At 37.7% G+C, this 20671-nt stretch overlaps 2 protein-coding genes across 5 annotated transcripts in view; one reads left to right on the top strand and one right to left on the bottom strand.

Moving 5' to 3' along the window:
* herc3 (HECT and RLD domain containing E3 ubiquitin protein ligase 3) overlaps nt 1-3225 on the bottom strand; it is a 30461-nt gene extending 27236 nt beyond the window's left edge. For both annotated transcript variants that reach the window (XM_078262281.1, XM_078262290.1), the window contains exons 1-2: nt 3123-3225; nt 822-1173 (exon numbers count right to left, since the gene is read on the bottom strand). In XM_078262281.1, the coding sequence (XP_078118407.1) occupies nt 822-1044 (223 nt within the window). In that variant the 5' untranslated portion in view covers nt 1045-1173; nt 3123-3225. The remainder of the gene's footprint in view (nt 1-821; nt 1174-3122) is intronic.
* A 1738-nt stretch (nt 3226-4963) lies between these two features.
* ppm1kb (protein phosphatase, Mg2+/Mn2+ dependent 1Kb) lies at nt 4964-17800 on the top strand. 3 transcript variants are annotated; one of them, XM_078262236.1, is made up of 8 exons: nt 4964-5078; nt 6326-6850; nt 6994-7094; nt 9406-9571; nt 10267-10411; nt 10988-11122; nt 12786-12857; nt 15280-15365. In XM_078262236.1, exons 2-7 carry the CDS (start codon nt 6381-6383, stop codon nt 12843-12845), a joined length of 1077 nt encoding a protein of 358 aa, XP_078118362.1. In that variant the 5' UTR covers nt 4964-5078; nt 6326-6380; the 3' UTR covers nt 12846-12857; nt 15280-15365. The 3 variants fall into 3 exon arrangements, with proteins under 3 accessions (XP_078118362.1, XP_078118354.1, XP_078118345.1); XM_078262228.1 differs by lacking the exon at nt 12786-12857 and having other exon boundaries at nt 6329-6850; nt 15280-17800; XM_078262219.1 differs by lacking the exon at nt 12786-12857 and having other exon boundaries at nt 15280-17800.
* Nucleotides 17801-20671: the final 2871 nt, after the last annotated feature.

The following is a 20671-nucleotide window of genomic DNA, read 5'->3' as shown; positions in this document are numbered from 1 at the left end:
TGCTTAGTAAGAGTCATCCAGATTGTGTAATATCTAGCAGCAAAACTAGTTTTACACAAAGATAGGGTTACCTGGAAAATCATAACGTTGGAACCACGGCATCAGCTATTCTCACATGAGGGTGTAACTCTACAATAGTACGTCCAGTTGCAACTACTATGTAATATATCTTTTATTTGAATGTTCATATTCATATCTTCTAATCATTTACGTATTTGAGATTTGAAACCCAAATCTGTCAATTCTAACACCAATGTTTGCTATACAGAAACAAGACTATAAGAGTTTACAACCATGCTAGCAGCTCTATGAGGCTGAACCTAGGCACAGTGTTACTTTGAGCTAAATGCTAACTCCAGCATGCTAACATGCTCACAATGACAATGCTACTATGCTGATGTTAAGCAGGTATAACATTTGCCATTTTCAATATCTTAGTTTGCCATGTTAGCATGCTAACATTCACTAAGTAAGTAGCACTACAGTACAGCTGAGGCTGATGGGAATGTTAGTAGAATTCTTCCTCTAGGGACCATGAATATCTGTACAGAATTTCACTGCAATCCATCCAATAGTTGTCGGGATATTTAATCAAGTGGTTGACTGCCTGAGAGGTCAACATTGCCATCCCTAGAGCCAAGCACTACCAATACAAACAGCGCTTATAAACACACCATGTGTCATGTCCACCCACATTCTCACACCTGTTTAACTTTCCACCCACACCTACTGAAAACAGTACAGCAGGGTGGTGCAACAGCCTACAACTTGTAATGATTAATCCAAGGTCAGTGAATCTGCTGTTCACACTGAAAGCTTACCTGGGGAAGTCCCTGGTTTGTTGTGGCCCAGTTGTCCACAGCTGTTAGAACCACATGTGTACACACTACCATCATGCAGCAGGAACATTGAGTGTTGCCCTCCACAGGCTATCTCTTTCAGTCCCCTGCCACTGAACACATGACAGTTCCTTGGATCAAACACGGGGTCCTTCTCCATAGCAATACCCAACTGTCCATCCTTTGCATTCCCCCAACACAGCATATTGGCGAGGGGCGTGGGGATGAGCACCAATCAGAAGAGGCAGAGTGAGAGACAGCCAGATGGAGGAAGACAAAAAATGTTTAGGCTTGAGAACAGCCCCGCTTTCTCCTCTTTATGTAAATTCCAACCCTGGAAGAAACAGAAAACAGGGTAATTATGACATCTTTCTTCATTAGGAGCTCATGCTGATCACTGTGCTCCATGTGTTTATTAAGAATAAAGTATATGGGTCTAGAGGTGGATATGGCTGTGTGTAAGAATGATGTAATCCGTATGAACAGAGAACAGGGCAGTGTGTTTAAATAAACCCTGTTAGTGTAATCCCTGCTTAAGCAGCTCCAAGCAGTCCCGCTTTACTGTCAATCCACATACAATACATGCATGTTACTGACTGAGTTAGCCAAAGGTAATAAACAAATAGGAATAGAAAATAATAAGAAAAAATTAAAATTACATATATAAGGAGGCAGAAAGACAAGGAGAGGTGAAAGCAGAATGGTACTGAATGCAAGACTCTGTCACCTAATCAAATTCATTAGAGGCTATAAAACCAGGATGACCAAATAAATTCATATCGAGGACAACCACGGCTACACTTCAGACCTCTGACCCTAATTTAATCACTTTTATGTCCATCTGACCCCTGTCTGAATAGTTTCCACTGTAAATAAGATTTGTGTGAACAGAAATATCATTCCCTGCAATAAATCCTATAATAATAATAATAGTAATAATAAAGTTATAATTAAAGTCGCAACAATTAGTTGATTCCTTAATTAGTCAACTGACAGAAAATGAATCAACAAATATTTTGATAACGCATTAGTTGTTGTAAATAATTTCTTAAGCAAAATAACAAAACATTAACTGGTTCTGACTTCTCAAATGTGAATATTTGCAGGATTTCTTAGTCCTCTATAAAAGTAAATTGAATATCTCTAAGTTTGAGACTACACAATCAGGTTAAAGATGTCAACTTGAACTCTGGGAAATTCTGATGGGCATTTTGCACTTTTTTGTGACTGGAGTAAATAAAAGGCAGGTTAATTAAAAATCAAAATAAATGTCTAGTGTTAGCCCTAGTTAAGATGTTTACTTTTTACTTTTTTCAACAATGGGAGGACTAGATATTTGAAACACCTCAGTATTTGGTATTTTATTAGGCCTTTTCTTGTTATTTGATTAAAAAATCCCACTAGATTGTTCTTATTATTTTATGTTTGTAAAGCATATAGCAAATAGAGGTAATAATTAGTCGTAGCAGTAGTATAATGCAATACAACTCTACAGCACAACAATCTGCAGCCTCTAAAATTACCATAAAGTTGAATCAACAATCAAAGTTCCTCTACAGTTTGAGCAAAAAATGTTGGCTGTATTGTATTGTATTGTATTGTATTGTATTGTAGACTGCATTACATATTGAAAATGAACCGTAAGACCCCAGTTAGTAAACACTGCATTATACATGAATAACTCTATTATAGCTCACAGTCTCGCATAGCCAGAACTATGTCACCAGCGCTGTGTCAGTGTACAAGTTAGCTTACATAGCTTGCTATAACACCCCTAACTTGGTTTTCAGTTCCTAGGAGACAGTTTGAATTAATGTTTATAACAAGCGGGCTATTATTAGTATTAGCAAACATTGCAATTAGAATTTACTTAATGTAAATCCCGTTAGCTAGCTACCTCACCTGTGTTTAAGTGTGAACTGTAACTTAAATGGTCCAGCTATGTCATCGTGTATTTAAGGTTACGTTAGCTTGATGCTGGTGAAAAGGTGAAGAGGAGTGGCCTGCGTTGTGTAGACATCGTTAACATAGTGTGCAGGCGCAGCTAAATATATCCACTGACATTAGCTGGTTAAACAGTAAATTAACTAAACCAAAACAGACGGCTTGATGCCCCGCACAAGCCATTATAGTTAATAGTTAGCTATTTAACCCTAGCAAGCCTCAGCAACGCTAACTATCAGTCTATGGCTAAAAACACAGAAATCCACTATTTAACTGATGTCTAAGTAAAACAGTGTTGTAATATGGCTAGTTCATCCAAAAATACAATATTGTGTTTACCTGGACATATGCATTCTGAAATGGGGCGTCTGGTTTCGGGTTTAGCTCAGAAAACAAACAAGGAAGTACCACCGCTGCCTACGTCACTGCAGGGAAGCTGCGATCAAGTCTGCGATTGGCTCGCTAATCAGGAAGTGCAGGTGTTGCAACAAATTCTGTGACCCATCACTGGTAACCGTTTTCTTAATACATCCATGCCCTCTAATACATCTATGCCCATCACATTCTGTGATCTGATTAATTCAGCTCTACTATATATTTCCAGTGCAAACGTTTCTATTTTACTGTATGTTGTATTTTGATAGCAGCTTTTGCAAAATGGTGCCCCATAGTATTTAGGCATTTTGTAGCTGTAAAGAAAACTTTGTAAAAACACCCACACACTTGCACCAGTCACTTCATACCTAGTCTCGCAACGCTAGCTGTGTCAGCACTACTTCCTACCTTACCTCGTTTTACTGATCACCGTAGCCTGACTACTTGCACCTTACTACATACTCTGTATATATACAGTAAATATCATCAGGGACTCAAAAACTGCTACTGCACTACTTACACTCACTTATTCATACACTTTAATTTATATTTTTACTTTTCTTATACTCTCATTTATATTTTATATTTATACTTGTCTATTCTTTTATAACAGTATTGTATAGTAGTCCTGAATATTGCACTATTGTACATGTTTGCACCTTGATTTGAATTTTGTTTGTACTCTTGCGCCTTGTGCGTCTGAATGTTTGCTTTCACTCCCACTGAATGTTGCATCATTCATATTTGTATGCCACTTAGTTTAATACTTAAAGGCGTTGTTAACTGAATGGAGTCCTATTAGCAGCAGAGAGCAAAGTTGATTTGATTTACAATCTAATCAGGCTTACCAAAGCGGAGAGGCATCTCCAACAAGACATTACTCTAATATAATTGAGGTACTGTAAAGCACAGACACCAATAACTGCTGTCTGAGATTACACAAATTGGCTTCTAGGAAGTTTCTGGCTTAATTGTGCAACTGAACTGGTTATTATTGTGTGACAATCCATAATATTTGGATAAAGTTTCAAGGGGAAAAAGTTATAGTTGCCCTAATCTCATGTTTTGAACATTGATGACTTGATCAGCTTCCTTTTGGAGAAAAAAATTGAATTTATTTTACATGCATCGATACTGTATGTGAGAATGATGAAAAAGAACATTTACTTTATGAAGCAGTGGGCTGCTGTAAGTACCCAGTTCTTATGAATAAGAATACGACCACACAGGTATGGAAGAGTGTGGGTTCTGGACAGCTGGCTGGGCAGACATGAAACCACACACACACACACACACACACACACACACACACACACACACACACACACACACACACACACACACACACTATTTACTGTAATATTGTTATTTTCATGTTGCTGATTTCCATCTGTTATGTTCTTGCTGCTTACATTTTGTTGACATAATTGTTGCTTTTGCGCTAATGTTAACATCATGTTCTATTGTCTGCATCTTAAAACTATGTTTCCCTGTTGCAAGATGTGCTTTGCAATACTATGTGTCAATATAGTCATGCTAATAAAGCCTCTATGAATTTGGGGTCAATTTAGTATGCGGTTATGGTAGATTAGGGTAAACACATAGGGTAAACATACTGGACTCAAATTAAACGCTTCTCTTACTGGCTGCGAAATGCCAAAGTTGCCGATTAGTGATTGGTGCATATAGCTGTCATTAATCGCTTCTTGGACCAATCATCTGCACTGTGCGTGGGGCGTTAAAGGAGGCGTAGACTTTCCCAGGCTGCTGAATGCTGATTGGCGTAGTCATCAAAGGCCGTATTTGATAACATTGAGGAGGATACAAATCGGGACTAGACGAGGGCGGCGGTTCATAGCGAGATCATTTCAAGAAACCAATAGAGGACTAAAGCGTATTAATACATCTAAAACACCAAAGGTATGGTTTTAGTTGATACACCATAAAAAGGTCAAGGGTATGGTCTCGGTAATGTTGGACAAACTGCGAACTTCTAGCTAATGCTGGCAACCTAGCTAGCTAGTCAGCTAAAGATAGCTATCGTTATGTAGCTAGTTAGCTAGCTAGTTAATGCTAACGCCGCCAAAACGAAAAGCTACTAACTTGTTTGTCCAGCTGCTCTTTTCATAACTACGATATGTATATGCTATTTATGATGATTAAAATGTTCTTACTGAAACTCGGGCACACCCCATGTGGCACTTGTGTTTATATAATCGGGATATATTGTTAGCGTAAGCAGGTTCATGAGTGTCAAGAGTTGCATCATTCATGTATTAACGTTGACCTTAACGTTAATCTTAACGCTACTTTAAAAATGTATCTTTATGTAACGTTAACGCTACTGCTACATTTTGTGAGTATTGTTGAATAGAACGTTCGTATATCGATCGTATACATTATGTTTATTTACCAATTGTGTTTTTTGTAACGGTATATATGAGCAATGTTTGCAAACACATTAATAAAGCAAGGTTGATTTCATAATATGTTTTTAATTATGATCAATGGACAAACACAAAGTGCTTATTTTCCCTCATTAAGACAAACACTTTCAGGTATACTTGTGTAATAAGGTTATTTGGAGTCAGATTTTAAAGATGTGAACTCATGACCTGTTTGGCTGCAGCTAACTGTCTTCATTTTGTATTATTTTTACGATTATTTTGTGTGTAATTTGTCAAATATCACAATTGCCTGGGCCTAAAGGAGATAAAACCCAAAGATAGTTTGTTAAAGAAAAGCCTCAAATTCTAATATAAGACTTTTAACTTTATTTATCCCGAGGAAATTGTTGTGCATCAGTTGCAATATTATGTGTGAAAGAGTGCAGATAAAGTATAAACAATAAAAATGATTAGTATGGTGCAAAAAGTGAATGTACACAATGGTAAAATAGCAAATATTTAGCATTTATTGCTTGGTAAAGTTTAAATTCTGTCAATCAACTAACCAGCCCCTATCTTTTCTTAACTAGGTCACTGTTAAACACCTTTTTGTAAAAGTATTTCTAGTTTGAAGAGATCATTAAGGCAAAATGGCACAGCTAGTGGCAACATTTGAGACATTCTGGTCCTGTGGGGCCCTCCTGAACAAAGAAAGTCTTTTGTAAGGGGACATTAAATTCTGCATCCAGTCTAACAGAGTTTTCTTCGTTGTTCGGACAGCAGATCCCTCTATCTCTGCATCCAGTGCTTCTCCAGTGTTTGAGCTGTCAGCGTGATGTCCGCTGCCTGCTTTGCGCGCCTGGCAAGGTGCAGTGGTCTTCGTGTGGGACGTAGTGGTCTTTTACAGATGACCACAGTCCCAGGTCCATTCCAGCAGGACAGCCACCTCCAGTTCACAATCTTCCGGAGACAACTTTACAGCCCTTCAGGGAAAAGGCACAGCAACACGCGCTTTGATGCAGACAGCAGTGGCCAACCCACTACTTGGGATTCATTTGGCATCTGGGACAATCGTATTGATGAGCCCATTCTGCTGCCTTCCAGCATTCGCTATGGCAAGCCCATTCCCAAAGTCAACTTATCAAGGGTAGGCTGTGCCTCGCTCATCGGCCAACGCAAGGAGAATGAAGACCGCTTCCAGGTCTCCCAATTGACTGACAGCCTCCTCTACTTTGCTGTGTTTGATGGGCACGGCGGGCCAGAAGCAGCTGACTTTTGTGAAAAATACATGGAGAAATTTATCAAGTAAGGAATTCAGTAAATATGCTGTTATCACATATCTATACCAGTCAACGTCACAGGAAATTAATTGACTGATTCACAAAATAAAAGTCACACCTTTTGTAGCTGATATACTGATCAATGTGGTCTTTTGGTTGTTATCTCAGGGACCTTGTGGCAGAGGAGTCCAATCTGGAAGTAGTTTTAACAAAGGCCTTCCTTGAAATAGACAAAGCTCTTGCAAGGCACCTGCATTTCTCTCCAAATGGTACGTTATTTCATGTGACATGTCCATAGATATACTGTGTATATGCATACACACATGTATTTATGTAATGACACTTTTTTTTTCTTCTCTCTTCGAAACCTAACTTACTTATCCTACCTAGGCTTTGATGCCTTGGATTTCCCAACTGACATGACCCATGCACTTTTGGTTAGAGGTCTGTCATTTAACCCAAAGTTACTTATTAACTGATGAACAATAAACCAGCTACAAGTAGAGCAAACACTAGTGCTTCATGCTTCACCATTCATCTACATATACAGAAAGGCAACAAATTAAAGGAAAAACTGAGTACTTTTGTGGATAAACATAACAAATGTGTATCTTTCCATGAGGAGGAGTCACTGAATGGTTTTTGATGAGTATGAAAAGGTGTAAATCATATGCTATGATCTTCACAGTCACCAGATCTCAACCCAGTTAAACACCAGTGGGAAATTGTGGACTGGTGCGTTACAGTGCGCTCCACCACCATCAGAAACCCTAAATAAGGGAATATCTTTCAGTAGAGGTCCAGGGATTCTAGCCAACAACCACTGAAGCTGTTCGAAAGTCTTGTGGTGATCCAACACTTTACAAAGACACTTAATGTTACTTTTTTCCTTTAATTTGTCACCCATCTGTTAATATTTTGTCAATCTGCAAAGTACATTGTTTAGCACGGGTATTAAGGGAAATTTGAGCACTGCTCAAACAAATGAATGCAAAACATTTTTCTCAATAAATCATGTGGTCTACATCTTTGCCCTTGTTACATAGAAACTTATATAACAAATTAGCTTGACTTTTCTCAAACAGCATATGTATTAGGGGTGTGCAAAAAAAATCGATTCATATTCGAATCGCGATTCAAGCGCTACCGATTCAAAATCGATTCACAGAATTCCAAAAATGTATTCATTTTTTTGTCTACTGCAATCACATGGGAAAAGTAACTACATCTATAAACTGTGACTCGTTTTGAATCGAATATTGAGCCTAAAAATCGATATTGAATCGAATTGTGACATTTTCTGAATCGTGCACCCCTAATATGTATGTCTGATTAAGGTTATCTGTTGATGTAAAGGCTAGTATACCTGTAATGTGGCCATACATCGGCCACGTTGTGTGAAATGTCCCAATATGCCTGTGTGTGTGTGTGCATGTTATCTACGGCAGCTGCTGACCCAGCTAAGAGCTGGAGGCCCTTGGCACCAATGTGGATGACGAGAGGCTAGATATTGAAGGAGAGTCCAGCGGGTCCTAAATCCTGGACTACTGGAAGGTTCCCTATCTTTCTCTCAATCTGCTCCCTCTTCCTTTTTCTTTTCTTCTCTCACCAAGTGTATGCAAAGCTTCTTGTGAGACAGTGCTTCAGTTTGACAAGTTGTATGAGATGTATGTTGTCAGTGACAGATCTTGTTCATGAGATGCAGCATGTTTGATACGCAGATCAGGCTTACACATAGCTTAAAAAAATTCTAGCTAGTCATCTCTTTTATCTCTTTGGAGAGAGAAAGGTCTAATGACATTTAATGCTGTTTCATCACGTGTGTCATCCCTTAAGGAACTACATTTTAATGTTTGTGTAGTTAAATATTCTCCAGACACACAAAGTTGCTTAGAACCATGTTGGTGAATTTACCTGTTACAGTTTGCCTGCATTAATGACAATTAATTACCAAGTTAGTACCAAATAATTATATTTGATATTACTTTCGTTACTGTCGTCGGGCAGAAACCTTGTATCTTTATATTCTGTCATAAAAAATCCTAAATCAATGCTGTTGGTCACCCTTTAACTCTGTTGATTTTTTTCACATTTGTAACTCTAGATAAATGCATGCAAAACATAGAATTTAAACAAACCACCCCTTTCAGGATGTATTAAGAAAAATAGTTATCTTTTTTAGATGTGTGTGTGTGTGTGTGTGTGTGTGTGTGTGTGTGTGTGTGTGTGTGTTGTTTTTTTGAATATTAAGATCAGTACTGGACACTGATAACTGTGGTGTCAGTTAACATTGATTATGTTTTAGCTGCAGCCTTAGACCTCTGCTTTAAAATTTGCTCTGGACCTCTACTCTAACTGTTTAAACAGTTTGACCTTTATGTGTGACTCAATTGTTTACTGTCTCTCTCTAGTCCACTGTATGACTTCCCACCCATGTGTTAATGTTTTAATGTGTGAATGTGAGAGTGTGAGATACACCATGTGGTTGTTGTGAACAATGTGAACAGTGACTTTGTGTGTGGACTTTATTTTTTTTATGGCACGTTCCACCTCCTGATGTTTCCTTTTATGTCTCTGTAGTACCCGGGATGAATGTAGGAAGCACCTCCACCGTGGCCTTGCTGAGGGACGGCATTGAGCTGGTGGTGGGCAGTGTAGGCGACAGCCGTGCAATGCTGTGTCGCAAGGGCAAGGCCCTTAAACTCACTGTCGACCACACTCCTGAGAGGAGGGATGAGAAAGAGAGGTACATTGTCAGTTTAGACAAATAACAGGATGATTGTCGACTGCATTTGCAGGGTTGTTGTGCCTGTTAGAGCAACTTTATCTTTCTTATTGGTACGTGGCTTTTGGTGACCTCACATAATTCCCAGAATAACCCATTTAAACTGGAGCAGATCAGAATAAATGAAAACACCTGTGTGGAAGTGCAGGGCTTTTAAGAAACAGTTTTGCTACAGATAGTTTTCCCCCAAATGAGAGTAACTAAACTCGTATCCGTGAGAAGATTAACATCCAGTGGTTAAAAGCAGCTACTATTTTTTTTAATTTTTTTTTTTTTTTTATGAGATGACTATAATTTTAACGATGATTGTTTGTTTGTGAAGTGACCTTGGGTGTCATGAAAGGTGCTTTAAATAAAATGTATTATTATTATTATTACTGAACTGTCCATCAAAGGGTGGGATGGGAAACAAACAATTAGGCTTTATTGTGTTCCTAATCCCTGTTGATGGTTTAAATTTGAATATACCCCCTTGAGTAAAACCCAACATACCAGATTTGTTTTTCTGCGTCTTCAGAATCCTATTATTAGGTTTTGATGAGTCAAAAAGCTTCAGAACCCTTTCGCTGGCATCTGCAGTAATGAGAAAGCAATTGTTTTCTCACTGAACTAACAAACTTCTTTGTGTACCTCTCTCCCTCTCCACCTGAATCAAGGATAAAGAGAAGTGGGGGTTTTATTACCTGGAATAGTCTGGGACAGTCAAACGTCAACGGCAGGTTGGCCATGACGCGCAGCATCGGAGACTTTGACCTGAAGAACACGGGGGTCATTGCTGAGCCGGAGACCAAGAGAATATCTGTAAGTTTATAAAATGATAATATTTCACATTTTTCCACCAAGTGTTTCAGTCTAATTTATACAGGATTTTTACTGAGTTATGTCCTTGATAATTTGTCCCAAAATAAAGAGATTGTATAGTGACAAATTGAGCTTCTCAACACGAACTGCAGAGATTTTTTTAGTTTTTACGGTTAATACCGTATGTACCACAGCGTAATTGGAACACAGACTTGTAGCAGAATGTGCACAGTACAATTATTACAATCTGCACATCTTGACATGTCTGTGCACATTTGACCTCCATCTTAAATGTGATTATGTAAATTTTGCACATCTGGATATATTTTGTATAACTGTTCTCCTATCTGCAAACATATTCATCTGACTAACCATGTCTATGAAGACACTATATATATATAGAGTTTTCTTTTGGATTAGATTTTTGTTCTCTGCTTTTGCATCAACATATTTTCCCCTTTTAAGGTTTTGGTTAATTTCTTTTCTCCAGAAATGACAGTAATTCAGTGCTACTTGGTGGAACAATAGTTTCAAAAAGTTAGAAATGTTTCGAAATATTGCTTGCCCTTTCCTCAGTTGCACCATGCCCACGACTCGTTCCTGGCGCTGACTACAGACGGCGTTAACTTCATTATGAATAGCCAGGAGATCTGCAACGTCATAAACCAATGCCACGACCCGAAGGAGGCAGCTCAGAGAATATCTGACCAGGTAAGACGTTCATACTTGGCTTGTAATGCGCCCATTGTGAAACCACACAATGTATGTAAAGGAGTGTTTTGTGATTTGAATGGCCATGGTTTAATGCCTCACCAATTGCATAAGGAGGTTGTTTATTGGCAGGCATCTTTGAGTTGTGGAAGATAGACATATTTATTAAAATGCAAGCTTACATGTTTTGTTAGACAATCAAAATCCCAAAACTGTGTCCACATGGATTAGCCTATTATCACATCACACTCATCATTTGATGGAGAGATTAACTTGTAGCATGTACACGGTTGAAATACTTTCAGGCTTGTCCTGCACCAAGGCAGTATTGTGGACAAGCACTTTGCTCTCTAGGTCAGGGGTCGGCAATCTTTTTGATATGAAGTGCCCTTTTCAAAATGTCTTGTTTATTAGTGTGCCATGTCAACATTACATTTAATTATGACATCACATAACAATTTAATATCCAGGGAATCTGTAATTGTATTCCATAGCAACATTTGATAACATTTATTTCCCATAATCAGGACATTGTAATTATATCTTGAGTATGATACAAGGCTGCCATCCTTATGAAAATATCCACATCTGAGTTGAAATCATTAACCTTACCAACATTACACCAATCTTGTTTATCATCTTAAACTTCACTCAAATTATAATGACAGTAAATGTCAACAGGAGAATTAAGAGTAACATACAGAAATATGAGAACTATACAATAATGCTGCCATGCTTATGAAACATCCACATCTGAGTTGAAATCATTAATCTTGTCAGCAATACACTTAATACTTGTATTTTTTATAGATTTATATGCACAGTTCCCATTTCACATATGCTTGCAATGGTATTCTCTCATTTCAAAAAAGGTTGCAATGGCAGCAAACGTCACAAAGGGAGACTTAAGTGTAACAAACACTATACAAGAATGCTGCCATGAAAACACATCTGAGATGAAAAAAGAGACTGGGACAGAGCCCTTGTATGTAAAGTCATATGTGCTACATTAAACAGATGCCTACCAGTCAATGTGATCCCTGGCCCTGCTTTTCTTTGCTGAGCTCCATAATCTGGGGTTCGTAGCCTACTTAGTCACTTTAAGTTGCACACAAGCTTTGGAGTGGTCGACGACTGCGGGAGGGGCTTCATATGTGAGAATATCTGCTCACAGAGATATGTTGATCCGAAGACTGTCAGCAAAGCCAATGCAATGTTCCTGAGACAACAAAACTTATCTGGTACAGATATCCAGCAGGTGAAGATGCAAGTTCCGTGATCATGCCTTGATCAAACTTTCCCACAGCTTAGCCACCTGACTGCTGTGTGGAAAGGGATATCTTTCCTCGAGCAGAGACATGAACTGTCGGTGTGTTAGAGCAGATCGCTTAGCTATAAAGTTAACAACTTTCACCACTGTAGCCATAACCTCATTAAGATCTGAATTTGACATTTTTGCACAAAGATGTTCTTGGTGTATTATGCAGTGACGTTTCATTGTGGGGTGACCAACGTGTCTCGATTAATGTGACTGCTCCCCGCTGTTTCCCGACCATGGCAGGGGCACCATCTGTCAATACAAAAATCATGCTAATGTCAGTCCCTCACTCCTCAAAATGCTCCAAAAAAACTCTGGCTATGTCCTCACCTTTTGTTGTTTCAGGCATTGGCTTTAAGCAACAGAGTTCCTCTCTTGCAGTCCCATCACCGTATCTTGCCATGACTGCCAAACGTGGTATGTCATTACATCCACACTCTTGCCGACACACCGCTACTGAGCCCGCTTCGCCAGCAGCGTTACTAGTAGCCTCCTAGCCAATCAGAGCAGAGGCAGAGTAGGGTGAGTCTTTGCTGCATGCGGATGGGGATAGTTTTTATACGGTCTATGGTGGGGATACAAGTCAATCAAACTACCGTAAATAACAGGTCGCGCAACTGTGAACGTAATGTGGCATGCGGATGAGAGAGTGCTTCAGCATTTCAACACAACAATAACTTTCTTGCACACATATTGCCAGCGTGCCATTGGTTAAGGTGCCACCATGGGCACGCGTGCCTAAGGTTGCCGACCTCTGCTCTAGGTTATAAACACACACACCACTCATAATTATTATTTCAGTGATTCATGTTGATGTTCCTTAAATGATAAAGGTGCTTTCAGACATTGGGTGGTTGCCACCAGTAAAATCAGCTTCTGTATTGTTTCCATCCCTGTGGTTTCTATGGTTGCCATGGTCACACAGCGAGCCGAGGTAGCACGTTGAAAAAGTTGAACCATCAAAAACTCGGAATGCAGTAGCAACAAGCAATACTGTATTTTATTCTTTAACTGTTGATGAATCTTGCAAGTATATGTATTTCTAGAAAATAAACTATTTGCTACACCTGCCAAAGCTGTGATGGTTCAAATATAGCTTGACCTAAATGGTAAATAACCCCTCATAAAAATAGAAGGACATCTAAGTGGTGATCAATGCAATATGGTCCTAGAGATTTGATCATCTTAGGTCTAAGACAATATTGTTCAAAGTGTCTAAAGAGCACTTGCCCAAAGTATAAGACTGGACCCCCAAATCCACGGCTACAACACAAGAGACACAATAAATAAAATGTTGCTATATGCAGATGATATTCTTCTATATATAACAAGCCCACAAATAACCATCCCAACAATCTTAGAAAAAATTATTTGGTACATTTGCTGGATACAGGTTTAACTGGAGTAAAAGTATGTTAATGCCCATCCATTCAGCTCCCACATGTACACTAGAACACTTTCCATTTAAGATGTCCTTAGAACAAATCACCTATCTAGGCATTGAGGTCACAAAATGCCACTCCTCTCTTTCAAGCCAACTTTCAACCGTTGATGGACTACAAAACAAAATACAGTTTTGGAGAACCCTCCCAATCTCTCTTCTTGGCAGAGTGAACTCCATTAAGATGATCGTCCTCCCCCAATTGCTTTACCTATGCACAATATTCCATTTTTTTTCTGCAGAAAGCTTTTTTTAGAAGATTGGACTCAATAATATTACCCTTTCTATGGAATTATAAAACTCATAGGATAAATAGGAAACATCTTTCCAAACCAAAACATGATGGGGGCCTAGCTCTCCCTAATTTCGTGCTATATCTCTGGGCTTCTGCCATTCAATCCTTTACCTTTTGGTTAGATACCTCAATCTCTCCACCCGACTGGTTAAAGCTTCAACAGGAAGATTGCCATCCCTACTCTATAGGTGCCGTACTCCCAGCCCCCACTATAATCCCTAGATCGGTGTACAACCACAACCCTGTCATATTTGACTTAATACGTACGTGGAAACAAATCAAGTCTCATTTTGGTCTTAAACCTTTATCACTTAACTTGCCGATTGACAAAAAACCCACATTTGTCCCATCCAGTCTAGACAAGACCTTCTCCACCTTGAACAGTTTGGGAATTCATACTATCCACGATTTATACATTAAGGGCACGTTTGCCACTTTTGCACAGTTACAACACAAGTTTAACCTCCCAAACAACAACTTTTTCAGATACTTACAAATCAAAGACTATGTACGGAAATACTTGTACTTAAACATATACATAAATGTTCAAATAATGCCAGACATCGCCTTATACAGTTTAAGATATTACACAGGCTTCACTTTTCTAAGGTGAAAATACACACCATTTATCAAAACGTCTCGCCAATGTGCGATAAATGTCTGACCTCAGAAGCAACCCTCTTTCACAGTTTTGTATGATGTCCCAAAATAACTCCCTTCTGGACTCATATCTTTAAAACCCTCTCAGAAATCACCAACACTCCATTAGAACCATTAGAACTCTACTGATTGTCCTCGGAACATCTGAAATGCACTATGCATTTTTGTTTTTTCTACCTCTACCTTTTGTTCTTTAGTAGTTGTTCTCCGGTTTTACATTATATGCTTTAATTGTGTTTTTCTGTAACAAATGTTTTACGTATACAGATTAATAGTTGTAATTTTACTTTCACTGACTTGACTAATTCACTGTCTGTACAAAACTCTGTACCTCAATAAAAATAAATGGTTAAAAAAAAAAAAGTGTCTAAAGAGTTCAAGTAGCAAATAGCCAGTAATCAGACCTTAATGCACATAATTATTATGGTCCTCTTCTCTCTCAGGCTCTTCAGTATGGCTCAGAGGACAACAGCACAATTATCGTGGTGCCCTTTGGTGCTTGGGGAAAGCACAAGAGCTCGGACACAAGTTTCTCCTTCAGCAGAAGTGTTGTCTCCAGTGGTCGCTGGGCGTAGTCAGCTGGATTAAAAGGTTGCGGTCTGTGGACCTAATTAATGTGTGCAATACAATCGAACAACAGTGCCCTTGTGAAAACATTATAAAAAGTGAGGTGTGTCCAAACAACGATACAGGGTTACAGCCTGTATCGTTGTACATGTTATTTAGAGAAGCATGATATTTATTAGCCTCTGCGAATTAAGAGGCAGTGAATTCATGATGATGTGCACTAAATGAAAAACATCCTCTTTTTTATAAAGGTTTTATCTACCAGCAAGCCAATGACTTTATAGGTGCTAAAAGCTGAGAAGTGTTTGAATGGCAGACAGGAATTCATGATGACATGAAAGCCGTCACTTGTGTATATGTAGCCTGCTCTACATTAGCCATGATTTTAAGACTGGTGTTCCTGACCGCCATTTAGATAATTTGTTATCTATTTAGCTGTAATGTATGGAAGCCCTGAGAGGCAAGTGAGAACTTTTTTTCAGTTTAATTTTTTTTCCCCAAATATTTCTTTTTTTTTTTTCATCTGTGAAAATCAGGCACATTTTTTCTGTTTCAAAGTGTTGTAATACTCATTTCGGCCACAAGAGGCTGAAGTGCACCACTATTCTGTTTTAAATAGCACTGAAATAATTCAGTTTTCTGCCAGGTGAGTTTTAATTTCTTCTTTCACACACTAAACACAAGGTACATATACTGTGTGTTAACACGTTATATACCATTACTAGCTAATGACAGATTAGCACTGATAAAAATAAATTTCTAGCCAAAAGAAAGCCATGACGGAAAAGTTGTATAAGAAAACGTGAATGCTTTCAGTCCTATTTAGAACAGATAATGGGGTATTGGTACACTTCAGCCTCTGCTGGCCGAAATGAGTATTACAACAACAACAAACAAACAAATTAGCCTGAACACATGTTTAGACTGATGGAAGGAAAAAAAAAAAAAAAAATGAGCCTGAAATAAAAGGCTTGCATACCTCTCAGGGCTTCTGTAATACAGTTCACGTTGATAAGTCACAATTTAAAAAGAATAGTGCATCTGGATTTTACCAGTTCTTTAAAGCCTGCAGCCTTTCCATTTCTCCGTGTTAAGGATAGGACTACAAGCATAGAAAACACTGGGGTAAGTGTAATAATTGAACAGCACTTACTTGTCAATTGATGGGAATTAATTGAACCCTTGAATAAGAATACAAAATCTACTGAAATGTAGATAGAAACGTCACAACTTCTGAAGCAACTGGACTATAAGCAGCATGACCAAAATCAGCGAAAAGGTCTTGATGACTGTATGTCAATTCTGGAGTTTCCTGTTCATCTTTTTGGTCAAATCATCTCATTGATGAATTGAGCATTGATGTCCAATTGCACAATCTTGATGGTTTGGTGAAATGAACCCTAAATGTTCTGTGATCTAGTGAACTCGTGTTAATGGAATTGCTTAATTCTGTTTATATGAGCAGCATTTCAGTGGTTGAATCTGACATTAATAAAAGAAATAATAGGATATTCATGTTTCTTGCAATTAAGTGTTAATATCTGTACTGATTTGGAACAGGTCTTGTAAGGGCACTAAGAAGTGTTAAGGGTACCGAAATGTACAGTTTATGTTTTGTAAATAACTCTATTTATGTACATCTGGAAAACCGATAGTTGTCATTATTTAATAACTTCTCTGAAGAAAGTCTCATATCAGAATATTTCATAAGCGCAGGACCTTTGCTTAGGTGTTTGTATTGTGTGTAAAGCTACATCATTTGATTGTAACTCCTTTACACCATTTATGTGTCACTCAGAAATATGAAAGCATTTAATGCAATAGAATTTTTCAGCTAAGAGCCATTTTTGACAATGTGAATGTTTGCTTAAATGCCCTCCATGACTAAAAAAAATATCAATCCCTGAAGGGTATAGGAGTAATAGGGTGTCTAGTGGATATATTTCCAGTGTAAGGCAGGCTTGAACCATTAGATCCACTGTTCTGTTTTTGTTCACTGTTGAGCTTTTATTTTGTGGTGGTTAAATCTAGATAAATGAAACACTTCATATTTATCATTGTTCTACCTTTGAGATTTGCAAATGTGTAACCATCAGTTTGTCCTCAATCACCATTTAGAGTTTTGTAAATACAAATTCACATATATTGAATGAAACCTTGATTTATTACAATGACTTAGTCTTTATAATTAACATGTCCTCACAAACCTCATCTGTTAAAGTTATGTATCAAAGTGTGTTTTTATTTACTGTATTTTGTTTCACTGCCTTTAAAATACTATAATTTCAGCTGTGGACCTGTATCTGGGACCTAAATGTGACTTTTAACAACACTCTGTTAGTACCGTGTTTTGGTCTGAATGACTTGTTACACTTCAATTAAAAACTATACATCAAACGATGTCTTTGTTGAAATTGACTGTATGTAGTAATGTTTACTAACCATTTAAACATTTTACTGTATATTGTCACAGTCATACAATCAGAATGTAAATGAACATGTAAAAACATTTGATGTATAGTCAACCTATTTACCTTCTCGTCCATTTTATCAAGGAATATACAAGAACTGTTTGATTTGATGGTTGTCACTTTTATAACCTGACGGACACTGGATTTTTGAGGACAACACCAATATCCAATGGTGGAAGAAATATTCAGATCCTTTACTTAAGTAAAAGTAGCAGTACTATACTTTGAAAACACTCAAGTAAACACAAGTAAATGTCCTGCACTTGGTAAGTATTATCAGCAAAATTTACTTAAAGTGTGATATTAACAGTAGGCTATTAATCTGAAGGATAGAGACCCTATTATATAGTGGCTATTAATATAAGAAATGCCTCACATTTTTATTTAAAAGACTATACCTGTGGTTTTGCATAGCCCTTTAACTACAAAATAAAGATATACAGGAGCTTACTTGACAGCTAACTTTTTTTGCAAGCTATTGTGCTGTGTTTGAGAGTTTGTGTGTTTTCCATCCAGGCAGTTCTTGATTTCCATGCATTTGTAAAGACTACAGTTCGAAAGTAAATAAGCAAATGTCTGAAACAACTTGTGTATTCCATCACAGTGTGTTAATATTGGTTTATTTTCAAATGGCTTTAAAGGTCTGCTTTGCTCTACCATGCAATGATAATGTAATTCAAAAGTAATGCAAGCTTGATGTTCACTGTGATAAATTGCACAACTGTAGCACGTTTCATGATGTGAGAAAAGAAGGTTTCCTATTAAATCCTTTGTCTTTTTGAGTGGTGAATAAAGGGTTAATCCGCCTTGCAGCTTGTGGGATGTGAGCTGGATGGTGAGACACCTGTCCCTGCTGTCATGAACTGATGTTAGTCAGCCTGCAGTCTCTCTGCTTTGTCAGTGTGCAGCAGGATCTCCGTACCAGCCTCCCTCTCACAGTCTCCCAGCAGGGTAAGTCACTGCAACAAAACCTTTCATTACTTTGCAACAATATCATGGTGGTGATCATTTTCAGAGGATTGCTGCAGCACATGATTGATTGATTGATTTATTCATTTAAATTTTCAGTTTTGCAAGAATTGGTAATAGTTCCTAAAAATGTACTATTTCATGTTTAAAGCCTTTTTAGTGCTTCAAATCCACAACGATGTATATTAAAAGCAATTAGTGTGAGAATCAGTGCTGTAGCCAGGCTTTAGAAATCATGAAGTCCTGTGTGTGGGTTTTATTGGTTAGTGTTTGTCTGGTTTGGTTAGAAAAAATACTAGTAGGCTTACAGTTACAGTATGCTACTTATACTCCTTTTCACTGTAAAAACAAAAACTGTGCTTGAAGCAACGAAAGCAGCCGTGAATGTACTATACGTTCTTAATTTTGTCTTTCAAATACAACATCAGTGGCCATTTTTTACACAAACAAAACATAGTTATATAAGTGCCACGTATTCCACAGAATCTAATCTAAAGATGTAACATACTGACACCGAGGCCCTACATTTTTAAATTTACAACTATACCACGTTCCCCTATAAGGAAAATGAAATTACAAGGCCACAGCATTGTTCAAAGGAATTGATACCTTGTCTTTTGAGTATTACATATATATACATATTACACATTCTGCATAGTTGTATAACTCATTTATCATTCATCATCACTTATGATACTTAAAACTTTTCTTTTGTGTATGTTTTTTTTAATTTATTTCAGCGATATGAGATCTACAAAGTCTATTTGTAAGTCTGTTTAAACCTACAACCTCAAGAATTCCTCATAGAAATATACAAATTGGTTCTATTTTGTAAGTATATATATATATATATCCTGGACACAGACATACTGTATTTTATTTCTGGTTAAAATAGCTCCGTTTGTTTTCTAATCACACTGTTTGGTGCTGATTTTCTTTACTGGTCTGTCCTTCTCCATAGTCTTTAATTCATTAAATAAATGGGAGCTGAATTACTTTGGCACAAATATCCCATCTCCTCTAAGGATATAACATTTAAAGATGCTAAGACGGTCTTTTTCTGATGTTAATGACAACATTTTGATAGGGTTGTTAAATAGGCTATACTTTAAATAGATACGTTATTTCATTTGGATTTCACTTCACAGCATCTTTAAAACAATTAAATGAAAGGAATATTGTACAGGCATACGTTTAGGAGACGCGACACCCCTGCTTCGATCAGTGTTATTAATTTAGAGATACATTTGTTTGAAATGAAGGCGGCTGTGGCTCAGGAGGTAGAGCGGTGGTCCACTAATCAGATCCCTGTTTGATCCATGGCCCCTGCAGTCTAGATGTTGCAGTGTCCTTGGGCAAAATACTGAACCCCAGATTGTGTGTGTGTGTGTGTGTGTGTGTGTGTGTGTGTGCGTGCACTGCTGAGGAGCAGCGATAAACATACCATAGTAAACACTGATTGATGGATGTCTTCAGTAGACTAAGTATATTTCCCTTTAAAGTGTTACCAAAAATAGATAAACATACTTTTAAACATATTAATACCCTTTAAAAAATCCCATGGGAAAACTATTTGGATGTTGAAACATTGGTAATAATTAATTGAAGCTGAATGTGTTGCATTATTTTCCTATTTGGGGTTGTGCCAAAATCAGTTGTGCGTGTACAATAGCTGGTTGTTTAAAATTGTAAACCCCATGTTGTAGATACAGGGTTTCCCCCAGGATTTTTTTTGCTGAGGTGATACTTTAACTCATCCATCTTTTGGTCAATATTAAATGTCATAAACAGTACCCATACATACAGTATATGATGTTTGCTGTGCATG

Source organism: Sander vitreus, chromosome 2, assembly GCF_031162955.1.
Source record: "Sander vitreus isolate 19-12246 chromosome 2, sanVit1, whole genome shotgun sequence".
Taxonomy (NCBI): Eukaryota; Metazoa; Chordata; class Actinopteri; order Perciformes; family Percidae; genus Sander; species Sander vitreus.
Note: the sequence above shows the minus strand (reverse complement) of the source record. Positions and strands in the feature narration are given on the sequence as shown.